This window comes from Nicotiana sylvestris, chromosome 3 (assembly GCF_000393655.2).
Source record: "Nicotiana sylvestris chromosome 3, ASM39365v2, whole genome shotgun sequence".
Classification (NCBI taxonomy): Eukaryota; Viridiplantae; Streptophyta; class Magnoliopsida; order Solanales; family Solanaceae; genus Nicotiana; species Nicotiana sylvestris.
In genome coordinates, this window is record NC_091059.1 from 176,074,559 (window position 1) to 176,099,953 (window position 25,395).

General features: G+C 40.3%; 1 protein-coding gene across 1 annotated transcript; it reads left to right on the top strand.

The window, feature by feature from the left end:
• Positions 1-22,901: 22,901 nt before the first annotated feature.
• On the top strand, positions 22,902-23,336 carry LOC138888404 (secreted RxLR effector protein 161-like). Its single transcript, XM_070170262.1, has one exon. It carries the CDS (start codon positions 22,902-22,904, stop codon positions 23,334-23,336), a length of 435 nt encoding a protein of 144 aa, XP_070026363.1.
• Positions 23,337-25,395: the final 2,059 nt, after the last annotated feature.

Consider the following 25,395-nt stretch of genomic DNA (forward strand, 5'->3'; position numbering starts at 1 on the left):
TCGTCTAACCTCAAAGAAGTAGAGACGAGAGGTCGACTTCGACACTTACTAGTGGTCCAATAATAATATATTAATAATGTGAATAATCATGGATTCATTAACACGACAGTAAAATCAAGTAAGTCAAGAAACAAGTAAACATCCCTTTTTACATTTAGGAGTCTCCAAATTTATAATCCATTATTTATCAATTTATCTCAGGCCAAGGAGACAATATCAATTTGTAAATCTCAAACAAGCATTACAAACGTGCGCAAATCATGTCGAGGTCGTACGGCCCGATCCAATAAATATTTAAATTGTGCACTGCCAGAGGGTCGAATGGCGCGAAGCATAGATGCATCTATTTAATCTGCCGAGGCGTTCGGCCCGTTCCAAAGTTAAACACACACAGACAGTCAATCAAGAAGTCATCAGGGAACAATTATCCAAAGAAAAGCCAATTCTCTTTTAGCAATTTAAGAAAATAAAGTATAATCTTTTTAGAAATTCATTACTAATTCGACGTGATTTAAGTAATTCAAATTGTCAATAAGATTACAAATATTCCAAGTATAGCATGTTTTTGGGTCCTAGACTATCCGGACTTAAACATAATAGTAGTTACACACGGACTCTTGTCACCTCGTGCGTACATAGCCCCCACAAATAGAAGCACATAACCAATTATTTCACCTATGGGGACAATTCCCTCTTACAAGTAGAAAGGAGACTTACCTCGCTTCGAAGTCCAATGACCAGCTTCCAAGCCCTTCCGACGACTCAAACTGATGCCCCAACGCTCCAAAACTAGCCAAATAACGGGCAAACCAATTAAAATACACCTTAATATTCATAACAATTCAATTTATATAAAATCCCAACTCTGCTCGAAAAGTTGACAAAATCTCTCTAGGGCCCACATGCCCGGATTCCAAAAAATTTCGAAGATAAAGTTTACCCATAACCTCACGAACTCAAATATGTAATATACTCTTAATTTCATGCCCAAAATCGTGGTCAAAATCCAAGAATACCGCTTTTCTAGGTTTTCTCTCAAACCCCAAGTTTTTACCAATTTTCATGCTAAAAACCATACATAATCAATGTATTTAACTCAAGATAGGTGGGAATAGCTTACCTTGCCGTTGATGATAAAAACTCCCACTTGAAGCTCTCCAAAAATCGTCCAAACGAGAGAAAATGGAAGGAAATGAACCAAATCTCTGTTTTTATAAAATCCTCTTCTGCCCAGCGACCTTCACACATGCGGTCACTTGACCGCTTCTGCAGTCCCGCAGGTGCGGTTCAAATTCCACTTCTGCGGGAAACCTCCAGGTGCCCCAGTCCGCTTCTGCGCCGCCCATACCGTATCTGCGATCTCACAGGTGCGGAAATTCCTTCGCACCTGCGGCCTCTGACCCCTTCACTTCTAGCCGCTTCTGCGGTTTCCTTCCTCGCTCCTGCGGTGAAGCCTCCGCAGGAGCGGTTACACCAGCAATCAGACCCCTTTTAGCTCCTCCTTTAAGTCCCAATCGATCTGTTAACCATCTGAAATCCACCCGAGGCCCTCGGGACCCTGTCCAATCACACCAACCAGTCCCAACACACATTACGGACTTGCTCGAGGCCTCAAATCACATCAAAAAAATGCTAAAATCACGAATCACACCCCAAATCAAACTTGATGAACTTGAGAAATTCAAACTTCAACATTCGATGCCGAAACCTATCAAATCACATCCAATTGACCTCAAATTTTGCACACAAGTCATATTCGACATTACGGAACTACTCCAACTTTCGGAATCGGAATCCGACCCCGATATCAAAAAGTCCACTTCCGATCAAACTCCTCAAAAACCTTCAAATTTCTATCTTCACGGCTTCACCCAAATGACTCCAAAATGACCCACGGACCTCCGAATTCACTTCCGATCGCGCTCTCAACACCAGAATCACCATACGAAGCTATTCCCAGACTCAGAATCCCAGACAAACATTGATAATACTGAAATGCATTTCAACCCAAACTTATGAAATTCTTTCAAAAATGCCAAATTCCACAATAAGTGCCGAAATGTTCTCGGGTCTTTCAAAACCCGATTCGGGCATACTCCCAAGTTCGAAATCATCATACGAACCTGTTGGAACCTTCAAATCCCGATTTCGAGGTCGTTTACTTAAAAATCCAATCTTAGTCAATTCTTCCAACTTAAAGCTTTCGAAATGGAAATTCTCTTTCCAAATCACTCCGAACTTCCTGGAATTCAATTCCAACATGCGTACAAGTCATAATACCTGAAGTGAAACTGCTCACGGCCTCGAACTGTTGAACGACGTGCTAGAGTTCAAAACGACCGATCGGGTCGTTACACGGTTATAGCCCTAGTTTTTTTTCAAATATTAATTCACCAAGTCATGTTGGTGGGGTTAGAACATATACCCCTTTCCTTAAATATATAGGAAAGTTCACAAGAATGTGTATATGACCAATTTCCAATACAACATGTGAAATAATCAAAGTCATTTCTAAAAAACATGTACATATCTTGGGCTACGAACTAAAAGATGAGAATTCTTCGTTTATATTTGCTTACAAAAAGATACATACAGTATGGTCAAACGTGTGCTATCCTATCCATATTAAATAGACACTTTGACTTGCATTTGCCCTTTTAACTAGATTATTAATTATGAGAGGGGAAAACGAGGTTCAAAACTATTACTACTAATAATATTTTAAATTGGAAAAGAGGGAATAATTTAGTATAGTAGGAAATACTCGCCTGTCCAGCCAACATACTAAGACGACCTACATAAAGTTTTGATTATTTTATAACATTATATACGGTAAAAATTAGCGGTTCGATTTTACGATCATCAAAGCATCTCGAGGGTTCTCAGTGATTGACCTCGAGGGCTCTCAGTGATCAATTTCGAGGTGGCAATGACCGGCCTCGAGGCAGTGCAAATCAGTGGCTTCTATGGATCGATGTGTGCTTCCCAAGGCACGTGACTAGAGCTGACAAAGTCTATTAGGCTAGCCTAAGCCCGCATCATGGCATTAAATGGTTGTACCAACCCCATATCTTTGTAATAAATGCATTTGTACTATGTTGGAATTCTCCCTCATATATAAAGGGGATCCTTGTTATTTTGTAAGACATCTGATACACAATATTGAATACATAAGAACATTCTCCATGCTCTCTAACTCAATAGATTCTCTTGATTTCACTACCTACATTTATTGCTTGTATTCATAGTGTTCTATTTATTGTTCTTCATTTATTGCTCCTTATTGGCCATAAAAGGCTCCGATCAAGGTTGTCATAACTGTTAATCCTCCATTGATTACCCTCAGCAGGGCTTCCGACTCGACTTCGAGGCTCCAAATACGCAAGCTCGAGTCCCCGATTATTAGCCATTCGGTTTGATTATCATATTGTTTTCAAGCTATTATTTTGTTTCCAAGTCTTTTACTTAATATCCATTGCCTAACAACTAGCAGAAAAATAAATCATGCATTATAACCACAAATTCAAATTTAATTATTTTTACCATTTTCGGGGTAAATAGTTTGGTGCCCACCGTGGGGCTAAAATAAAAGAGATTATTTTCTTGCTGGTTTACTGCATAATGCAAGTTACCTTTCACACTTTTTCTTGTCCAAGATCTTTGATTTCAGGTCAAAATGTCTAACTCAGTAAACGCATTTAAAAACAACAATCTTGAGGACCATGGAGAGAATGGTGTGGATGTTCCAGGTGTTGGTGTACCACCACGAAACCCTGAGAATGCACCAGAACCAATCCCCACGGACGTGGTCTCACGCGATGCCCAACACGTCGATATAAGCTCCCATACTAACAGGAGCATATATCAAGGAGATCAACAAGAAGTCCAAAAAAACCAAGCTCGGGAGGAACAGGAGGTTGGCCTTCACGTTATTTTTTAGATGTTGCAGGCACAACAACTAGTAATCTCTCAGCTGTAGAGCCACCAAAAAACCCTAAGTACAGCGGCCCCGGGAACGGCCCCTCGAACCGAACAGGTACCAGAAATATCAAGCAACAATTGGTCGGCAGCCGACCCCGCCATCATAAAGATGCTCAAGGACCTCACAAAGAGGATCGAGTCGGGCGAGAAGAAGATAGAAGCCAACAACAAGAAGGTCGATACCTACAATTTCAGGGTCGACCAATTTTCGGGCGCACCCCCCATCCTGAAAGGTGTAGATTCAAAGAAGTTCGTATAGAAGCCGTTCCCACTGGAAGCGGCTCCAAAACCCATTCAAAGAAGTTCAGAATACCAAACCTTCCGAAGTACAACGGAACCTCAGACCCCAATGAGCACATCACTGCTTACACTTGTGCGGTAAAGGGCAACGACCTAAAGGATGACGAGATCGAATCCGTCCTACTGAAAAAGTTCAGAGAGACGCTTTCAGAAGGGGCGATGATATGGTATCACAACCTAGAACCAAACTCGTTAGATTTGTTCGCTATGCTAGTAGATTCCTTTATAAAGGCACATGCTGGTGCCATCAACGTAGCAATAAGGAAATCCGACGTCTTCAAAATCAAGCAAAGGGAGAACGAGATACTGCGAGAGTTCGTATCTCGCTTTCAAATGGAACTACTACCTAGAACTACTACCAATCTCCGACGATTGGGCAGTGCACGCCTTCACACAAGGTTTGAACAAACGAAGCTCGGTGGCTTTGAAAGAGCTGAAACACAATTTGGTTGAATACCCCGTCGTGACTTGGTCGGATGTTCACAACCGATATCAATCGAAGATCAGGGTCGAAGATGACCAACTAGGAGCCCCCTTGGGCTCGGTATACCCAAGCAGGCTATTGGTGAAGGAGCCTGTCACACCTCCTTTTTCCGCCCCCGCGAGGGCGTAGGGAGTTTTTCCAATTGAAGGACAATCGAAACGGGATTGTTTAATTATTTCAGAGTCGCCACTTGGGAGGTTTTAGGGTGTCCCAAGTCACCAATTTTAATCCCGTATCGAGGAAAATAATGACTCCATATTACAGTCTACGAACCAGAAATTCGGATAAGGAATTCTGTTAACCCGGGAGAAGGTGTTAGGCATTCCCGGATTCTGTGGTTCTAGCACGGTCGCTCAACTGTCATATTCGGCGTATTTATCTGATTTCAATACAATTATGATCCAATGTGCCAATTTTAACTTTTTACCACTTTATTATTATTATTTTAAAAAGAATGTGAACATCGTTTAAAATACGTCGTTGGATTGCGTCACATGAAATGCACCCACAATCCGGAACACATTTTATTTGATGTTTTGGGACTTGGATTTGGGTTGCATGAAATGCACACCCAAACTTAAGAAAGTAAACTATTAAACACGCGCCTAAAGGGACTATCGCGTTATCATTTTGGGAAAGCCGTGAAATTTGCTAAACAACCGTCCCGAATTCTAAGTATTTTAATATATATACATTTAGAGGGCCCCGCAGCTTGTGCATTTTTTGTTTGTCGAAACTCGTCTCATTTAAAAGGAATTTGCAATGTCATGGAAATGCATCTCAGACCACGCCACAATCAATGTACCCGTGATTAGAGACACATTTCGATTCCGTTGAGATTTGGATTCGGGTCACATAAATGTGCACCCGAGTTTAAGGAGATAACATTATTAAATGCGCGCCTAAAGCGACTAGCGTATCATTATTTTGGGTAAGGCCGTGAAATTTGCTAAACGACCCGTCCCGGAATCTAAGTATTTAATACATATATTTCGCAATCTGTGTGTTTTATTTGGCGAGGCTCGTCTCATTTTATTTTTATTTTTTTAAAAAAAAAGGATAAGGCTAAAATAACTACATTTTTGCTACTTTACGAGGTCATGGGTTGTAGATTGAACTTATTTGATGAAACGAGTATTTTTTCGCGGAATTAAAATTACTACTATAATTTTAACATTACTACTACATGTATAAACAACTATTAAGACAAACTAAAATAATTAACACCTTTCAGAATGTGTACAAACTCCTATTATGACAAATATTTGGATAACAACAATATAAACGTGAAGAAACAAAATGCCAAATAACTACTTAAAGTAACGAAACAAAGGAGAAGACGTTCACGGCCAAACTTCAATACCATACGGAGTTAATTAACAAAAATAGCAATTCACAAACATCATGTATATATGTCTCGCTCGATTCGCGCACCATCCGCATGAACTAAGATTGTATTTCAAACATCACATATACATGTCACCAACAACAAGTATGAAGGACAGGGGCAGAGGTGACCTACTTGTGATTAACGTCTGATGCGTTGGAACCGCGACAAAACCTCGGACAACAACCTCGACGTACCGGACCTCGACGAACCAAAGACGACCTCGATGGAAATAGAAAGCTCGAACCAAAACTGTCAACGCCCGAGATGTTGGCTACTGCTGGATTTTCTCGACGCAGCAGGTTGGTTCGAGAAGATGCAGCAAAAAGGGGTCGTTTGGGCAGTGGTCGATGGTGGGAGCTGGTAGCGGGCAGCAATGGTGGTTTCACGGAGAAAGAAGGCGATGGGGAGGCTGGTAGCTGTGGCGTTGCTGGATGGGTTGTTTGGTGGTGGCGATGGTTATGGGGTTTGGACGTGAGAGAGTGGGTGGCGTTTGGACGTAGGGTCGACGGAACTGGTGGTTTTGACGGTGAGGAAGACGATGGCGAAACAGCAGTGGTCGTCGGATGCAGGTGGTCGACGGTCGGGGAGCTGGGGTTCCGACGAAAGGGGGGTTGCGGACGGTAGTTTTGGACAGTAGGGTTTTTGTTAGGTTTTTTCTCGTTTTTCTTTTGTTTCTTCTTCTTTTAGGAAGAAGATGTACAGTGCCCCAAAAATTTTTAAAAATCCCCCCTTCCTCCTGTGTTTTCCCCGTGCATTTGTAGCTTTTGCCAAGAAAAATGGACCCCACGTGTGTAGGGGTCCAAGATTTGTGTCCCCCATGCGCGGTGGGGTTCCCCGTGTGTGGGGTTCCGTCCGTGTTCCCCACGCGTGTCCCTCATGTGTGGAGGACTCGGATTATTATGGGCTAGGTCCGAAAATTAGGCCTAAAAACGGGTAGTTTGAACCCGAATATTATTCTTTTGCCCGGACCCGAGAATAAGAACACGACGTTGCTCAACTAATCCTATGTAAGCAAAATAACTACCAAAATAAGACTAATATTTAAAACAAAACTATATCTTTTTAAATATTTTTTCAAGATTAAAATAGCTACAAAATATTAATAAAACTATTTTTTGTAATTTTCGTTTTTATATAAAGATAAAATATAAAGTAATATTTTTGTATTTTTTCAAAAATTAAAATGACTACAAAACATTAATAACCCAGTATAATCCCACTTAGTGGGGTCTGGGGAGGGTAGTGTGTACGTAGACCTTACCCCTACCCTGGGGTAGAGAGGCTGTTTCCAAATAGACCTCTGGCATCCTTCCCTCCAAGAACTTCCCACCTTGCTCTTGGGGAGACTCGAACTCACAATTAAAATGACTACAAAACATTAATAGAACTATATTTTTTTTGGTAATTTTCGAAATTATATAAAGATAAAATATAAAGTAATATTTTTGTATTTTTTTCAAAATTAAAATGACTACAAAACATTAATAGAACTATATTTGTTTTTGGTAATTTTCGAAATTATATAAAGTACAAAAGTAAGGTACAATTTTTGTATTTTTCAAGTTTATGAGAAATACATAAACTGAAATTTATATATATATTTTTGTAATTTTTTCTTTTGCGACGAAATAAAGTAAAATAGTCAAAATAGCTATATTAGACCTAAATTAAATATTTACGCTAAAAATGTGGAAATTCTCGGGGAGGGTCAAAACTACAGAGCCAAAGCCAAACAAAGAAAGGTACCATCCATACACTGAAGATAGGAGAAAATACCCCGAGGCATAACTTACCTCGAAATAATCGAAGAATAGACCGAGGGCGGAATTCTCGGGGACTCGTTAACAGAGCTGGGTTCAATAGTCACACAGGGCCGACAGAGGCACCTCGCTTGTCGAAATACAACTCCAATGTCGATATTTCATATATCGTATTCGCCATCAGTAAAATCAGAGATGCCAGGTGGCCAAGGCCTGTACAATCAGATCCTTCGCAAAGGAACCATAGCTTAGCATGTGAATTTCACGGCACACACGGTCACAGGACCAAGGATTGTTGACAACTCAGGGAAGAAGTAGCCCGATTACTCAGCAAAGGTCACCTCCGAGAATTCTTTAGCGACCGAGCCAAAAATCAGTTCCGGGTAAGATAGGCGACCAAGAAGAACGAAGCAGATGAGCCGCAACATGTTATCCACATGATCATGGGAGGGGTCGACATCCCACAAGAACCCACTATCAGAAGAACGAAAATATTCATCACTAGAGAAAAGCAAACTCGAGGTTACATACCCGAGGAAGCCCTCACATTCACCGACAAGGACATCGAGACCTTATCTCAGCCTCACAACGATACACTGGTAATTTTTTTCCTTATGAATACATTTCAAATTAAATGTGTACTTGTGGATCCAGGTAGCTCGGCCAATATCATCAGGTCAAGGGTCGTGGAGCAGCTCGGACTGCTCGTCCAGATCGTGCCCGCCTCTTGAGTCCTTAACGGATTCAATATGGCAAGCGAGAAACCAAAGGGGAGATCACCCTCCCGGTCAATATGGCCGGCACTATCCAAAATGCCAAATTCCACGTCATCGAAGGAGACATGAGGTACAACGCATTGCTCGGAAGGCCATGGATACACTGCATAAGAGCAGTACCATCAACCCTTCACCAAATGATGAAGTTTTCGATGAAGGACGGAATAAAAAACATGTACGGCGAACAACATACAGCAAGAGAGATGTTCATAGTGCACGATGTGGCACCGACACCGACGCCTTCGACGTTGAAGAAACCACAGGACAAACAAATAGTGAAATAACAATAACGAGACACGTTCTCGGCTATACCCGAATAAACAAAACAAAGGACCATACCGTGTCCTCAGAAGAAAATATTAAAGACCTACCGTGGCTCAAAGCGCCATCGCCACTAAGGTATAACCATCTCCCTTTTTATCTACACTTCACACTAACCTTTATGCAGGTGTCCGACTGATATGGTCGAAGCGTTATCCAGCTCGAAGACCTTAAGGTTTCAAAGCATATGTTGCACTCTTTTCCTTCGACCGGATTTTTTTTCCAAAAAGGGTTTTACCGGCAAGATTTTTAACGAGGCAACATCTATATGCTACCTAAGAAAGACTCTACAAGTATTCAAGACTTCTCTTCAATCAATCTCGAATACTGGGTGGTATTTCCCCCGAAGGTCACCTCCTCGAAGAAGCCATGATGTGCTAAATGGGGTCTTGATAGGAAAGCGATGTACCGAGACAAACGGTCGAACGAACCGTGTCTATATAGAATAATCGAGCCCTTGACAGCAAAAACATGTATACTTATACCAAATAATCAAAGAATACTCTCCCCTCCATCAAAGCATTTTGAAGGAGTTCGATATTCTTTACAAAAACGGCTCTAGATCCAAAAGTGTCCCAAACACTCGAGGACTGGCGTTAGAAACTCGATATCGTATAACCCTCGGGTCGAAAGCTTCAAACTCGTAAGCCCTCGATGAGGCAACATGAAGTCTAAAAAATGGTTCCAGGTCCAACAAAACTTTTCAATGTCTTGGGGACTGCTGGGGCCATAAGACCCCATATGGGCAACCTCGACCCCGTTAGACCTTTACAAGGCAGCACCAAAACTGTAAGACCTCAAGCAAGGCATGAACCATACTTGTACCTAGTAACCAAAACTGTAAGACCTCAAAGGCATGTAAACCATATAAGACTTAACAAAAAAGCATTATCCCTACCTTAAAGTTAAGACTATATATTCGAACTTGTAAGACCCTTAAAAAGGCATACCCTCGATATAGACGTCGAAACTACTTCACTGAGGGACTGAAAGGCTCCGGCCAAACATAATGACTATGGTCACAAGGTTGTACCAGCCAAACTAATGTGACTCGGGGACACTCGACCGTCGCTATAAAATCGCAGGCCTTCAATTACTTCGAAAGTATTTTGAAAGAACTGGTTAAACAGGCTACCCTCAACATAGGCAAAAGAGCTTCGACCATGTCAGCTCCAAACTATAGGCTTCGAAACACTCAGGCACCGAGCAAAACCTCCTAAGGAGCTCGATCATCGCCACATAATGACTCACAATCGAGGTTTTCATCGAACCGTCGAAGAGTCAGGCAAACACAATTTAAAAAAGTCCTTAATAAGGGAAAAATAAAGCCTATATAAAAGGTCGTACCGACCCAATGCATAAGAGCCACTGTCGCCCGCCCATATTAAGAGGTCTTACCGACCATATACATAAGAGCCACTGTCGCCAACCCATATTAAGAGGTTTTGCTGACCCTATGCGTAAGAGCCACTATCGCCAGCCCATATTAAGAGGTCTTATCAACCTTATGCGTAAGAGCCTAAGAGACAGCTTAAAAACTTGAGGGACAATGAGCTTGAGCCGAAATATGACTCGGAGACTAAGCCCAAAGCAGTTAACTAAATACGCCTGAAGGCAAGTGCGTAAGAACCTACGAGCCAGCCTAACGAGCCTTAGGGCTGAATTATAAACCTAAAGGGTTCTTTTCAAAGGCCGAGTCGTCTGGCTAAGCATTGACAAAACATCAAAACTCAAAAACAAAGAAGGGCATACACAAGCAAATAGAAATCCATGGAAGAAGAAAATCGAAAGATTTCTTTATATACACACGTATGAAATTATGCAAAGGTTACATTTGCAAAAGTTCAAAAAGTCTCTAAAGAACATTGTACAAAGAATCAAGAAAAAATGGTCTAGTATACGCCCCCCCCCCCCGGGGGACTATGGTCCGTCGGTCTTTTCCTCATTACCCTTAGCATTAGACAAAAGGAACTTGGCGTCGTATTCATCCGCCTTGGCCTGAGCTATCTCCTTCAAGAGATCGAATCCCCTTTCATGGATCTGCTCGAGGGCTTCCCTCCGAGATTTACACCTAACATACTCTTTGTTCCTACACTCCTGGTCGAGAGCCTCTCTCAGCTCCGCATGAGTGTCGGCAACGTCCTTCAAATAGACGACCACTTTCTTATCAGCCTTAGTTTGGATCGTTTCGGCTTCAACCCGGTATCCAAAACTTCAGCCTTTATCTTCAGAAGCTCAGATTCGAGCCTTGTAATCATGTTCGTTCGGACAAAGCTATTCTCATGAGCATTGTGAAGTTGTACTTTGAGGGCAGAAGCCTTGGCCAAAGCATCCTTCTTAGCTGCAACCTGGGTGTCCACCCGAGTCTTTAACTCATCACGCTCACACTTGGCTTGACCAACTTCGCTCCAAAGGCATTTCAATTCCTCTGTCTTTTTATGCAACTGAAATATTAGCCTCGGAAGATAGAAGAAGAAGCACGCACTCCCTTGAAAAGAAATTTACTTGCTCCTCGAGGTAGCTTTCGTAGTTCAGACTACGACTTTCCTCATACCGCAAGTGTGCCAACTCGTCTTCCTTTTCATCGCAAAGGAGCCTGAGGGATTTCTCCCCATCCACGGCTTTTCGTAGCCTGGCCTCACAGCAAAGCAGCTCAGACTTGAGCTTGTTAAAAGCCTATGGAAGAGAAACGTGATAAGAGAGTGAAAATTGCAAAAACTATAAAACCAACATGATCAGCTAAAACTCACCACAGAGTGGAGCCCTTGAGCTTCCTCAAAAGTCGAGCGCACATCTGCTAGCCCGGCTCCGTCTACCCCAGTAGAACTACTCCCGGTTGGTATACGATCATCCGACATATGCGGCCCCTGACTTCGAACGTCCCTCGAAGTACCTTCGATGGGAGAAGAAGTCAGCGATAGAGATCTCTCGCTCCTTGAGGTACCTACAATGAAAAAAGAAGATAGCAGCGGAGGAGGGACCGTTTTTCTAAAGCCAGATATCTCGGGCGCTACAGGCTCGGCCGATACATCCTCTCTAATACCCCGGCCTGGACTCGTCTTGCTACAAGCATTGTCACCCTGCGAAGGCCCCTTTTGCTCGTTATTGTCATTCCTCGGTCTCGAAGCTGACGATCTTTCTCCGAGAGGGCACGATCCTGCCTCGAAGAGCTCCCCAATGCCTATAATGACAAGGTTAGTACGCATGAAAAGAAAGTGCCTTTCAAATAAAAAGAGGAACAAATCACATAGCACGCAATGTGGTGTTCCCCCCCCCCATCTATCCTTGGACAAGTTTCGCCACTTACGCCCATCATAAGTCGAGTGGGTCGCCAACTTCCAAACCCAATCCGTCAGGTTAGGGACCTCGTATGGCGTCCATGGAATAGCTGCAGAAAGGGAAAGAAAGGCTCTAAAGAGCCATCAATATCATTACAAGCCTCACGATGGTACCCAATCTCGAGGACCTCCATCAAAAAATAAGAAATGTTTTAAGGAGCCATCAATATCATTACAAGCCTTGAGATGGTACCTGATCTCGAGGACCTCCGTCAAAAAGAAGAAAGGCTCTAAGGAGACATCAATATTATTACAAGCCTCGAGATGGTACCAGATCTCGAGGACCTCTGTCAAAAAAGAAGAAAGGCTCCTAAGGAGCCATTAATATCATTATGAGTCGCGATATGGTGCCCGCTCTCGAGGATCCCTACCAAAATGAAAGATAAGCTCTTGAAAGAGCTACTCGTATATAAGCCCAACCTCAAGGTAGTATCCTCCCTTGGGGGTTTCTACTATTACGAATGCGGGTCCTCCACTCGATTCCTTGGTCCTCGCGCTACCTGATCTCGGACCAATTCACACTCAAGAATTACTGATGAAGCCTTAGGGCTACCTTCACCCTAAGTTCAAATCAAGTTTTTTGGGCCACCCAAACTTAGGCTAAAATCTTACTCGAGGATTGTCTGTGAAAGTCCTGGGGCTATCTTTATTCCACGACATTTGAGCAAATTCTCCCTCGAAAACTACCAATGGGATCTAAATGGAGCTAAGTTTGTTTTAAAAATCAAGGCCTCATTCTCACTCGATTCACAGTCGCCGGTTTCGGTAGCCTAAGTTTGTACCGGGTTAACCCGGGCTTGGTCCGAGAGACGGCAAAGGATTTCAGGGAAAATCATATTGGCCGATCAAGAACCGAGGGAATACATACGCCCGGATCTGATATTCAGGCTAATCGGTAGAGTCACATGCTCAGATTTTTCACAAACGCAAATAAAAAGGTGATCCAGCATAAATCAGTGACAAATCAAAGAAATATCCTTGTATTAATTAACCATGATTACAAAAGCCCACGAGGGGTCCTTAAACATGATTACAAAAGCCCACAAAGGGTCCTTACACAGAAATAAAGAAGCAAAAAAAAATAAGAGTCTAATCTATTCTCGGGGGTGCATCCTCGGCGGCAGTATCTTCAAGAACCATCTCCTCGGGGGCCTCATCGCGATTTTACAAAACGGAATCTTCAAGGATGAAGATGAAACAGGAAATGATGAAGAAGAAGTAGAAAAAGATAAAGGAGCTGATAGGGATGAAGAGGTGACTGGGTGAAAAATCTGGCGAGTATGGACCTCACCAGCACTACTATTGTGAATCCACTTCTTGAGACGTTGCATCGGTGCGGGATGCAACAGTTAGTAGATGGTACCACCTCACTCCACGGAAAGCAAAAGGAGTGAGGCGCCGCATCGGGCAGTTAAGAGAGATGAGTAGAAGTTCATAGTCCGAATATCCTTTTATGTGGAAATATTTTGAGATTTCTCTCTCAGTACCTTGGGCCAATAACAACAACAAATCAGTACAATCCCGCTCAATAGGGGAAAGCTATGGGAAAGGGCCATGGCGTGACTGATGGGGACACTGCCATGTGACCTTAAGGCCATGTGCTTCAAACATGAGAAAGAGCACTAGATAATAGCGAAGGGGAGAAGAGAGTAAAAAAGGGATGTTGGAGAACGATTGAATAAAACTTTGGTTCCAGAAAGCTTCCATTTATAGAAAAGGTGGAAGCGCAACCGATGGTGCAATCAATGTCTTTGGGAAATGTATTGACAGACGCAATTAATGCTTGTTGAGAGACGGATCAGCGGTGATATTATCGCCTTAGGAAAGTAAACCAACATTACAATAAATGTTCCAAAAAAGACGTGTCGACGTGATGTCTCAGTTATCGCAAAAGCTGATATCATAAGCATGATATCATTGCAAGAGGCTCGAGGAGATCGGTGTCATAATCGTTTCTTATCATTTTAATCTAAGAAATGCAGGGACTATCTGTATACGGTAAAAATGAGAGGTTCGATTTTATGATCATCAAGGCATATCGAGGGTTCTCAGTGATTGACTTCGAGGGTTCTTAGTGATTGACTTCGAGGGTTCTCAATGATCAACTTCGAGGTGGCAACGACCGACCTCGAGGAAGTGCAAATCAGTGGCTTCTGTGGATCGATGTGTGGTTCCCAAGGCACGTGACTAGAGCTGACAAAGTCTATTAGGCTAGTCTAAGCCCGCATCATGGCAATAAATGGTTGTACCAACCCCATATCTTTGTAATAAATGAATTTGTACTATGTTGGGATTCCCCTTCATATATAAAAGGGATCCTTGTCATTTTCTAAGACATCTGATACACAACGTTGAATACATAAGAACATTCTCCCTGTTCTCTAACTCAATATATTCTCTTGATTTCACTACCTACATTTATTGCTTTTATTCATAGTGTTCTATTTATTGTTCTTCATTTATTGCTCCTTATTAGCCATAAAAGGCTCCGATCAAAGTTGTCATAACTGTTAATCCTCCATCGATTACCCTCAGTAGGGCGTCCGACTCGACCTCGAGGCTCCAAATACACAAGCTCGAGTCCCCGATTATTAGCCATTCGGTTTGATTATCACATTGTCTTCAAGTTATTATTTTGTTTCCAAGTCTTTTACTTAACATTTATTATCTAACAACTAGCATAAAAATAGATCACGTATTTTTAGAATCACAAAATCAAATTTAATTTTTATTACCATTTTTGCGGTAAACAAACATGTAGTTGCCTAGTTGGTGGACGCTTAAGAGCCAAGAGCGGAGCTCCTTGAAGACTTGAACCAAATAACAATATAAAGGCAAGACTCGAGTATATAGGAAGCTCAAGTAATAAAAGAAAGTTCAAATACCTATCCTTCATCAAATTCCTGTAAGATTTTCTTACGTTAATTTATTGGTGGCCCAATAGGTTTAACGCCCATAATTAATATTTAATTAATGATCAAATCCTATTCGTCCGATCGGTTACTTGATGGACATACCAGATTAAGTAAGAACCTCTATAAATTGGTCCTCTCCCAACCCATTAGGGTTGCCGTATTCTCTATTCTCTCTTCTAACACTAAAGACGGCGGTAACAAAAGCTAGGGCAAGGGGCAAGAAACTAATTTCAATTAACGCTTCCGCTTCACGATGATGGCTTATGATTCAGGTATGTTTTCTGTAATGACTTTGTGTAAGATTATCATATTCAAGATCCTGATATGCAACTAAAGTTTATGTCTACATGTGTTATCATGAGCCTGAATTGCTTGAACCTATAATCTTCACTGATTAAAATGAATGAAATATTTTTTGGCCGTGATTACTCTAAAATGAAGGAATAGTAATGTTGGTATGAAAATTGTCTGCCGCTTTGGATTTGATGATATGATTAGTTAATATTAATTATTCATTGTTTTCTTTTGATTTAATGTGTGCTCAATTTTAAAGTTTATATTTCAACTTAAAAATCTGAAAGTTTTCTTAAGTTTTGGGTAACTATGATTCAGCATGACAAATTGGATGTGGGCTTCTAGTGCTTGCAAAAGTGTTTTGATCCTTTTGAGTTGAATTGTAATTATCGTTACTTTCTTGGGCCCTAATTATGTATTAGTTTGATATTAAATACTGAAAGTTAATTATGTTGTCTCTTTCATTATTATTATAATAATAATAATAATAATAATTATTATTATTATTATTATTATTATTATTATATTTTGTAACCATTATGAACCATTAAAGCAATAAAATTACTTCTTGATACATATAAATTTCTATAGTTGAACGTAAATCACACATAATATATTAATTGTGTATGGTTCTTATATTATATTGTGCAATACGTAATGTATATGCTTAAAGTTACATACAGTTTGTTAGTCACCAAAGTGATCAAACTATAGTGTTTAAAGTATTCACATGCATATAATCTTTTGATAATTATTTTATGTGTGCATTAATGTTTATATAGCTTGTTAGTCGCCAAAGTGCACAAACTAGTATGTTTAAGAAATTATGCATGCATAAAATTATAGTTTATCCATGAAAATTAATAAAATGCTTATAATTAAAAATTAGTGGATAAATTAATTTTTACTATTGCTAGAACTTAAGGATTTACCCAAAGGTGAATCAATTATTCTATGAATAGTGAATATGATGAGGTAAATTAATATTCTTAGTCAAATATATATTGTCTGTCCAAAGATGGCATATATATTTGGTTAAAAATATTTAATTACCTATTAAAGACTAAATAGCATTTAAATTATGATAGCGTGTCGTAGTATTTACCCATAGGAGAATGCGATATGCTTTAGCTGTTTTGTTGAATCCATATTGATTTGTGAGCATGTATTATTTATTTTGCAGCTATTCCTTTTCATACGCTTGCTTCGTGTCACGATCCCAAATACCGGTCGTGATGGCGCCTATCACAATACTAGGCAAGCCAACCAATTAACTAACCACGACCCATTTTCCTTTAGTAATAAACCGCTTTCTAACACAAGTTTTAAATACTGAAGTCATTATAAGCGTTAAAACAACAGAAATATGCGGAAGGTCAAAATAACAATAACTACACAGCCCCAACAATCTGGTGTCACGAGTCTAGAGCCTCTAATACAAGTCTGAATACTTAATACATCAATAGTCTAGGAAATGCGGAAAAATAATAAGATAGGAAGGAGATAACAGGGTTGCGGACGTCATGCAGCTACCTCGAAGTCTCCGTCAAATACTGAACAGCTGAAAACCCTTACTCGGCCGCTCGGCCAATTGGATCTGCACACAGGGTGCAGGGAGTAATGTGAGTACGCCAACTCAGTAAGTAACTAGAGTAAATAAGGACTGAAAACAGTGACAAGCAGTTCAAAAATATGTAACTGGATAATCAACATAATATAAGGTCATCTTTACAGTTTAAAATCAGTTTTCGTTATCAAATCACATTTCCAGTTTACACATTTGGAATCAATACTTAGTGGTATATCAAACAGAGGCTTATTTAAAAGAAGAATGAAATCAGTGAAAACATTATAACAAGGCCTCTCGGGCAAGGAATCACTCAGAAAATGGCCCCTCGGGCAGCCTCTCAGTCACTCGTGACTCGACTCTCGTCACACAGTACTCACTCTCAGCACTCGGCTCTTTAGTATCTTATAATAATAGAAATCATAGTAACCACGGCGGCGTGCAGCCCGATCCGTAATTATAGTCGACTATGCTCACTAGGGGTGTATAGACTCCGGAGGGGCTCTTACAACCCAAGCGTCATGTTGCTGCGGCGCGCAGCCCGATCCATATAAGTATCGTTGCGGCGTGCATTCCGATCCATAATATATACATATCATATCCTCACTATTAGGTTCTCAACCTCTCTCAGTCATTAACCTTACAGCCTCCCGGGCACAACAATAGAAATTAGGGAACTCAGCCCAAATAGTCCTCACAATTAGAAGTGGAAAGTTAAAAACCAGTTTTAAACATTTAAGCAGGTAAAACATGACTGAGGGCTCGTTTCTAGCAATTAGAGTGAGGAAAATAGTCAAAATGCCCCTAAGGGTTGGTACATGTCGGCACAAGGCCCCAAACATGGCAATTGGCATACAGCCCATAATACAATAATAATATCCAAAAATACAGAATAACATAATATTTGCAAATCAAATATGCAGCTTAATAGTCGCTACGGGACGGACCAAGTTACAATCCCTACTGGTGCACGCCCACACGCTCGTCACCAAGCATGTGTGTCACCGCATTATCCAAAACAAGTCAAATACCGGGGTTTTGTACCCTCAGTTCCAGATTTACAATGGTTACTTACCTCAAACCAGTGAAAATACTACTCTGAGACGCCTTATCCACTCGAATCGGCCTCCACGCGTGTTGAATCTATCCAAAAATCAGAAGGAGGACGTCAAAATATGTCAAGGGAACGAAGCCCAAGCAAAAACAATTGAAAAATACCAAAAATCCCGAAATTACCAAAACCCGGCCCCTAGGACCACATCTTGAAATCTAGAAATTTTTACACCAATAGATTCCTCGTCTCCCCATGAGTCTATACATATCAAGAACACTAAAATCGGAGTCCAAATGACCTCTCAAATCCTCCTTTAAAGGCCTCTTAAACTCAAGCCTAATCCTCCATTTTTAGCCCTTAATCTCCGCTAAAACCATGATTAAATAGTGGAAAAATGATCTTAACCCAAGTAATTAAGCTTAGGGAACTTACCCAACCAATATCCTTTGATTCCTCTTAAGATCTTATGCCTTAGCCTCTTTCCCGTCTTCAAAAATGGAGTTCTTTGCAAAATTTCGCGAAGGAAGCAATATATACCTTCTAGCCAGGGATTTTCGCATCTGCGACATGCCCACCGCTTCTATGGTACCGCCTATGCGGTCAAATTACCGCTTCTATGGTTATTCACTTAAAGGACCAACTTCGCATCTGCGGTCAACTCTTCGCACCTGCACCTTCACAATTTCGGTCAAACTACCGCATTTGCGGTTCCTGCTGTTCCCTCAAAAATCCGCTTCTGCGGCTCCTGTTCCGCATGTGCGGCGTCGCACCTGCGATCCCCAATCTGCAGGTGCGGAAATACCAGAAGTAGCTGAGATTCTGCAACTTCACAAGTCTAAACCTTTTCGTCAACCATCTGAAATCATCCCGAGGCCCCCGGGACCTCAACCAAAAGCACAAACATATCCTAATACCTTATTCAAACTTTCTCCAATCATCAAAACACCTCAAACAACATCAAATCACCCAAAACACATCAGATTCAAGCCAACTTTCCAAAATCTTCCAATTTCCGCCTTCGATCAATAACCCAACCAAACCACGTCCGAATGACCTGAAATTTTGCACACACATCCCAAATGACACAACAAAGCTACTGCAACTCTTAGAATTCCATTTCGGCCCCTATATCAAAATCTCACCTACCAACCGGAAATCGCCAAAATATCAACTTCGCCAATTCAAGCCTAAATCTTATCTAAACCTCCAAAACTCATTCTGATCACGCTCCTAAGTCCCAAATCAGCTCTCAAAGCTAACCGAACCATTAGAACTCATATCCAAGCCCTCTAACATATAAGTCAATATCCAGTGGACTTTTTCAACTTAAACTTTCTTAAACGAGACTAAGCGTCTCAAACCTTACCAAAAATCATTCCAGACTTGATCCAACCAACCCGATACCACAAAATATGTATAACAAAGCATAAAGAAGCAGAAATGGGGGGAAATGGAGCTGTAACTCATGAGACGACTGGCCAGGTCGTCACACTTTGTCTATTACTGTGTTCAACCGGATTGAACTTCTCTGAATGGCATGAATAAGTCCAGTTCCACTTAGGTGTGATGGATCTTGACTTGGCTCTGTTGAATGATAAGCCCGCTGCCATTACAGATTCGAGTAGTGTAGATGAGAAGTCTTTCCATAAAGCATGGGAAAGCTCTAACAGGCTAAGCCTTATGTTTATGTGAATGAATATTGCCAACAACATTAAGAGTACTATTCCACAAACAGAAAGTGTCAGGGAATACCTGAAGTTTGCGGAAGAACGTTTTCATTCTGCAGATTAGTCTCTCGCTGGTACACTAATGGCTGAACTCACGACCATGAAGTTTGATGGGTCGTGTAGTATGCAAAATCATATCATCGAGATGACTAACATTGTAGCAAGACTTCAGACCTTGGGGATGAAAGTGGATGACTCCTTCTTGGTTCAGTTTATTCTGAACTCATTACCTCATGAGTATGGACCTTTTCATATTAACTATAATAATATTAAGGATAAGTGGAATGTTAGTGAATTGCCCAGTATGCTTACTCAGGAGGAGTCAAGACTTAAGAAATAAGGGAGTCATTCAATTAACCTCATGGGTCAAGGAGCTGGTAAAAGACTTAAAGTGAAGGCCAACAAGTTCAAGGAGAAGAAAGGACCTGCTAAAGCTCAACAGGATGCTAACAAGGAACATAAGGTAGATACGTGTCGTTTCTGTAACAAGGAAGGACACTATTAGAAAGATTGCCTGAGACGTAAAGCTTGGTTCGAAAAGAAAGGGATTCCTTATGATCCAAACTATAAATCCAAATAAGGATTTCATGTTCATGGGAAATCGTATGAAGGCTCCAATTGAAGGCATAGGTACTTTTCGTTTGATCATGGAGACTGGACGTCACCTTGATCTATTACAGACTCTTTATGTACCTTCAGTTTCTAGGAATTTGATTTCTCTTTCAAGACTTGATGTTTCTGGATTTGATTTAAAGTTTGGAAGTGGATGTTTCAATTTATATAAGAATGCTATTTTTTATGGTTTTGGTTTTCTTAGTGATGGTTTATATAAATTGACTCGATATTGGTTTTTCTGAATCCCTTCTTACTATTCAACATAATGTTGGAATTAAACGTAGTTCACTAGATGAAAGTTCTGCTTACTTGTGACATGGACATTTGGGTCATATATCCAAAGAAAGGTTAAAACAATTAGTAAAGAATGAGATTCTTCCGAATCTAAATTTTACTGATCTTACTATATGTTTGGATTGCATTAAAGGAAAGCAAACCAGCATAGTAAGAAAGGTGCCACAAGAAGCACCTAGCTTCTTGAAATTATACACACCGATATTTGTGGACCCTTTGATGTTTCATCTTTTGGTCGAGAGAAATATTTTATCAATTTTATCGATGATTTTTCACGTTATGGATACATCTATTTGCTAAAATAAAAATCTCAAGCAACAGATACTCTCAAGGTGTTTGTTAATGAGGTTGAAAGGCAATTAGATAGAAAGGTGAAAATCCTTAGGTCAGATAGAGGTGGTGAATATTATGGAAAATATAATGAATCAGGACAATGTCCAGGTCCATTTGCAAAGTTCCTCGAGGAACATGGCATATGTGCACAGTATACTATGCCAGGAACACCTCAACAAAATGGTATTGCAGAAAGGCGTAACCGGACACTTATGGATATGGTTAGGAGCATGATGAGTAATTCCTCATTACCTAAATCATTGTGGATGTATGCTCTTAAAATCGTTGTATATTTATTAAATAGGGTTCCTAGTAAGGCAGTTCCAAAGACCCCTTTTGAATTGTGGACAGGAAGAAAACCTAGTTTAAGGCACTTGCATGTTTGGGGTTGCCCAGCGGAAGCTAGAGTTTATAATCCACAATAAAGAAATTAGATTCTCGAACAGTAAGTGGTTACTTTATTGGTTACCCAGAGAAATCTAAAGGGTATGTGTTTTACTATCCAAACCATAGTCCGAGAATTGTTGAAACCGGTAATATAAGATTCATTGAGAATGGTAAAGTTATTGGGAGTGTTGAAAAGCAAAGTGTGGAAATAAAAGAGATGAGGGTCAATATTCTATTACCCACGAGTGTGCCTACTTCCACACAAATACTAAATATTGCTCCAGTTGTTGAAGAACACTTTGACAACACCGAGCAACATTTGGATGAAACGCTTTATGAAGAAACTAACTCACAAATATCTGACACAAATGAACCACAAGAAATGCCATTAAGAAAATCTCAAAGAGTTAGAAAATCGGCATTTCGGATGATTACATGGTTTATTTGCAAGAGTCAGATTTTGACATTGGTATTAATAAGGATCCGGTGTTATTTTCATAAGCCATAGAAAGTAATGAGTCTGACAAATGGATTGATGCCATGAAGGAAGAGTTAAAATCCATGGAATACAATAAAGTTTGGGATCTTGTTGAATTGCTAGAAAGTTCTAAAAGAATCGGGTATAGATGGGTCTTTAAGACCAAACGCGATTCAAATAGCAATATTGAACGATACAAAGCCAGACTTGTTGCCAAGGGTTATACTCAAAAAGGAGGCATTGATTATAAAGAGACCTTTTCACCGATATCAAAGAAAGACTCGTTAAGACTTATTATGGCTTTGGTGGCTCATTATGATTTAGAGTTACACCAAATGGATGTGAAAACTGCCTTTCTTAATGGAGATCTCGAGGAGAAAGTTTATATGGACCAACCATAGGGTTTCAAAACTAAAGGAAAAGGTCAAATGGTGTATAAACTAAAGAAGTTAATATATGGACTTAAACAAGCCTCACGACAATGATATATAAAGTTTAATGATACCATAACATCTTTTGGATTTGTGGAAAATATCGTTGATCGGTGTATATACCAAAAGATCAGTGGGAGCAAGTTTATATTTTTAGTCCTATATGTTGATGATATTCTACTTGTTGCTAATGATTTAGGCATATTACTTGAGACTAAAGATTTTCTCTCTAAGAATTTTGAAATGAAAGACATGGGTGAGGCATCCTATGTGATAGGAATAGAAATATTTCGTAATAGATCACAAGGATTATTGGGATTGTCTCAGAAAGGCTATATCGAAAGAATTCTAGAGAGATTTAATATGAACAATTGTTCAGCAGGAATTGTTCCAATTCAAAAAGGGGACAAATTTAGTCTCATGCAATGCCCTAAGAATGATGTAGAATGAAAGGAAATGGAATCAATTCCTTACTCTTCAATTGTTAGTAGTCTGATGTATGCTCAAACCTACACAAGACCAGATATTATTTTTGTTGTCGGAATGCTAGGAAGATATCAGAGTAACCCAGGAATTGATCACTGGAAAGCTGCAAAGAAAGTTTTGAGGTACCTGAAAGGAACGAAGGATTACATGCACATATATAGGAAATCCAAGCATTTAGAAGTTGTTGGATACTCGGATTCAGATTTCGCTGGATGTATTGACACTAGAAAATCCATGTTTGGTTATTTGTTCCAATTAGCTGAAGGAGAAATATCATCGAAGAGTGCCAAACAGTCTGTTATTGCTACATCCACGATGGAAGCAGAATTTGTGGCATGTTTTGAAGCCACAATTCATGCATTATGGCTGCGAAACTTTATTTCAGGACGTGGGGTTGTCGACTGATCGAGGCCAACCTTGTACTACTATGAAGTAGCAAGAGAGGTCGAAGCAGCTTTTACCCGAGAAGGTCGGGATCGATTTCCACAGGGAGCTAGATATTGGAGTTGAGTTTCTATATAAATGGGAGTTGTGTAATTGTTCCTAATTGCACTTCTAAACATTGTTTGTTTTGATTTTACTTCTAATTTTACATTACTAAGATGTTAAATTAGGCTAAGTAAAGCTAAGATTATACTATTGAGAGTTGATCAAATAGATAAAAGGCACTAAGGTAGTGACTTTCTCCTAGGTGGTTAATTGAATGATTCTTGAGTATAAGGCTAGATTGTCACATTTGGGGAGTATGACATAACCATTGCACGATTCTACTCACTCTATTCCTCTCGGTAGCTCGAGTGATTTTGCCCAAATTGACTTTCTCAAGACCAATTGGGTATGATAATTTGTGCAAGCAATTGAGGTCCAAGTCGGGTATTACTATCTCTACATTTAACCCTTTAATTAGGGTTATCAATCTCTTGAGTACACCCCAATTCCTTGTTGGACCAATTTCATGGACTTAAGCTCTCTTTCTCAAGAAGAACCAAAGTCACTAGGCATAAACTAGTATTTGCAACCACTAATTCAACATTAAAACCCTAAATTAGTCCAGATATCAAACACTCATAGACAATCAAGCATCAAAACACAAGACCCATCAATTACCCACACTAAGGTTGAGCCACAACCCTAGCTAATGGGTCTAGCTACTCATGATTATAGAAGAAAACAAAGAAATAGATGAAGAAAAACCCATAATAATTAATTACTAGATAAAACTTGAAGATTCAATGATGAAACCAAGCTAAAATTACTCAAAATGGTAAAAGAGAAGTGTTCACGAGCGCAGCTCTGTCCCAAAATCTATTTGATGACCTAAAAATGGGAAAAGAAACTATTTATACTAGGCTAAAAATCTATACAAAAATACCCCTGCGGGGCTAGTGTGGACCGCACAAAATTGAGTGCGGCCGCACTAAGGCACTTGACTGAGATAATGTGTTCTCTGAAGTTAGCCATCGCAGACCGCACAAAATGCACTGCGGCCGCGGTGGCTTCTATTGCGGTCTGCACAAAATGGACCGCGGACCGCATTGGGCATAATCCTCCAATTGGCAACTCTCTGATCTTGGGCTCTGCGGATCGCACAAAATCGAGTGCAGCCGCAGTGAAATCAATGGGGTCCGCACAAAATCCTTTGCGGCCGCATTGCTTGGTTGCCTGAAATGCCTGCTCTCTGAACTTCATCTTTGCGGACCACACAAAATGGTGTGCCTCCGCACTGGCCCTGTTTGACTGAGCTTGGCCTTGGTCTTGGTACTTGAGCATGTTTCACTCCTTTTTGAGCTGGTTTTTGACAAATTGCCACCTTGTTGATCAAACTCTGCAATCAATTACAACATGTGAGCCTTTGGGACTATTTTGTAAACATTTCTAATCATAACTTAAGCAAGAAGGAGAGTAAAATGCATTATAATTCCTAGTTATCAACTCCCCCAAACTTAACCTTTTGCTTGTCCTCAAGAAAACAAAATAAGACCCACCTCTTAAGAGTAAATCCAAGAAAATTCAGCTGACCTAAAGTGACCTAAGTACCATATGTTTTCCCCTTATGTGAGTCACCACTAATGTAAGTTTCATTCAACTCAAGATCATATAGGGCTTTTGTGGAGACATAGTGAAGGCTTTTGGTTCAGGGTAGGAAATGTTTGGTGTAAGTAGGTTCCATCTTCCCTTTAGCACTTCTTTTGCTTCATTTAGGCATGGATTCACTTGACTTTTTAAGTTATTTCACTTCTTTGTAAGGGGTTAGAGAGACACATTGTCACTCTTTCTTGTTCATTTCAAATCTTTTCTCCTTTCTCAACTTTCCACACATTTCATTCTTTGCTTTTATTGAATCTCTTTATTCATTTCTACATTGAACATTCTTTTTGTCTTTTTGTTTTTCTTTCTTTTTTATTGCCTTTCCTTTTCTTCATTTTGTACCTTTTTACCACTTTGTTGCAGTCCTCGTCTCTCC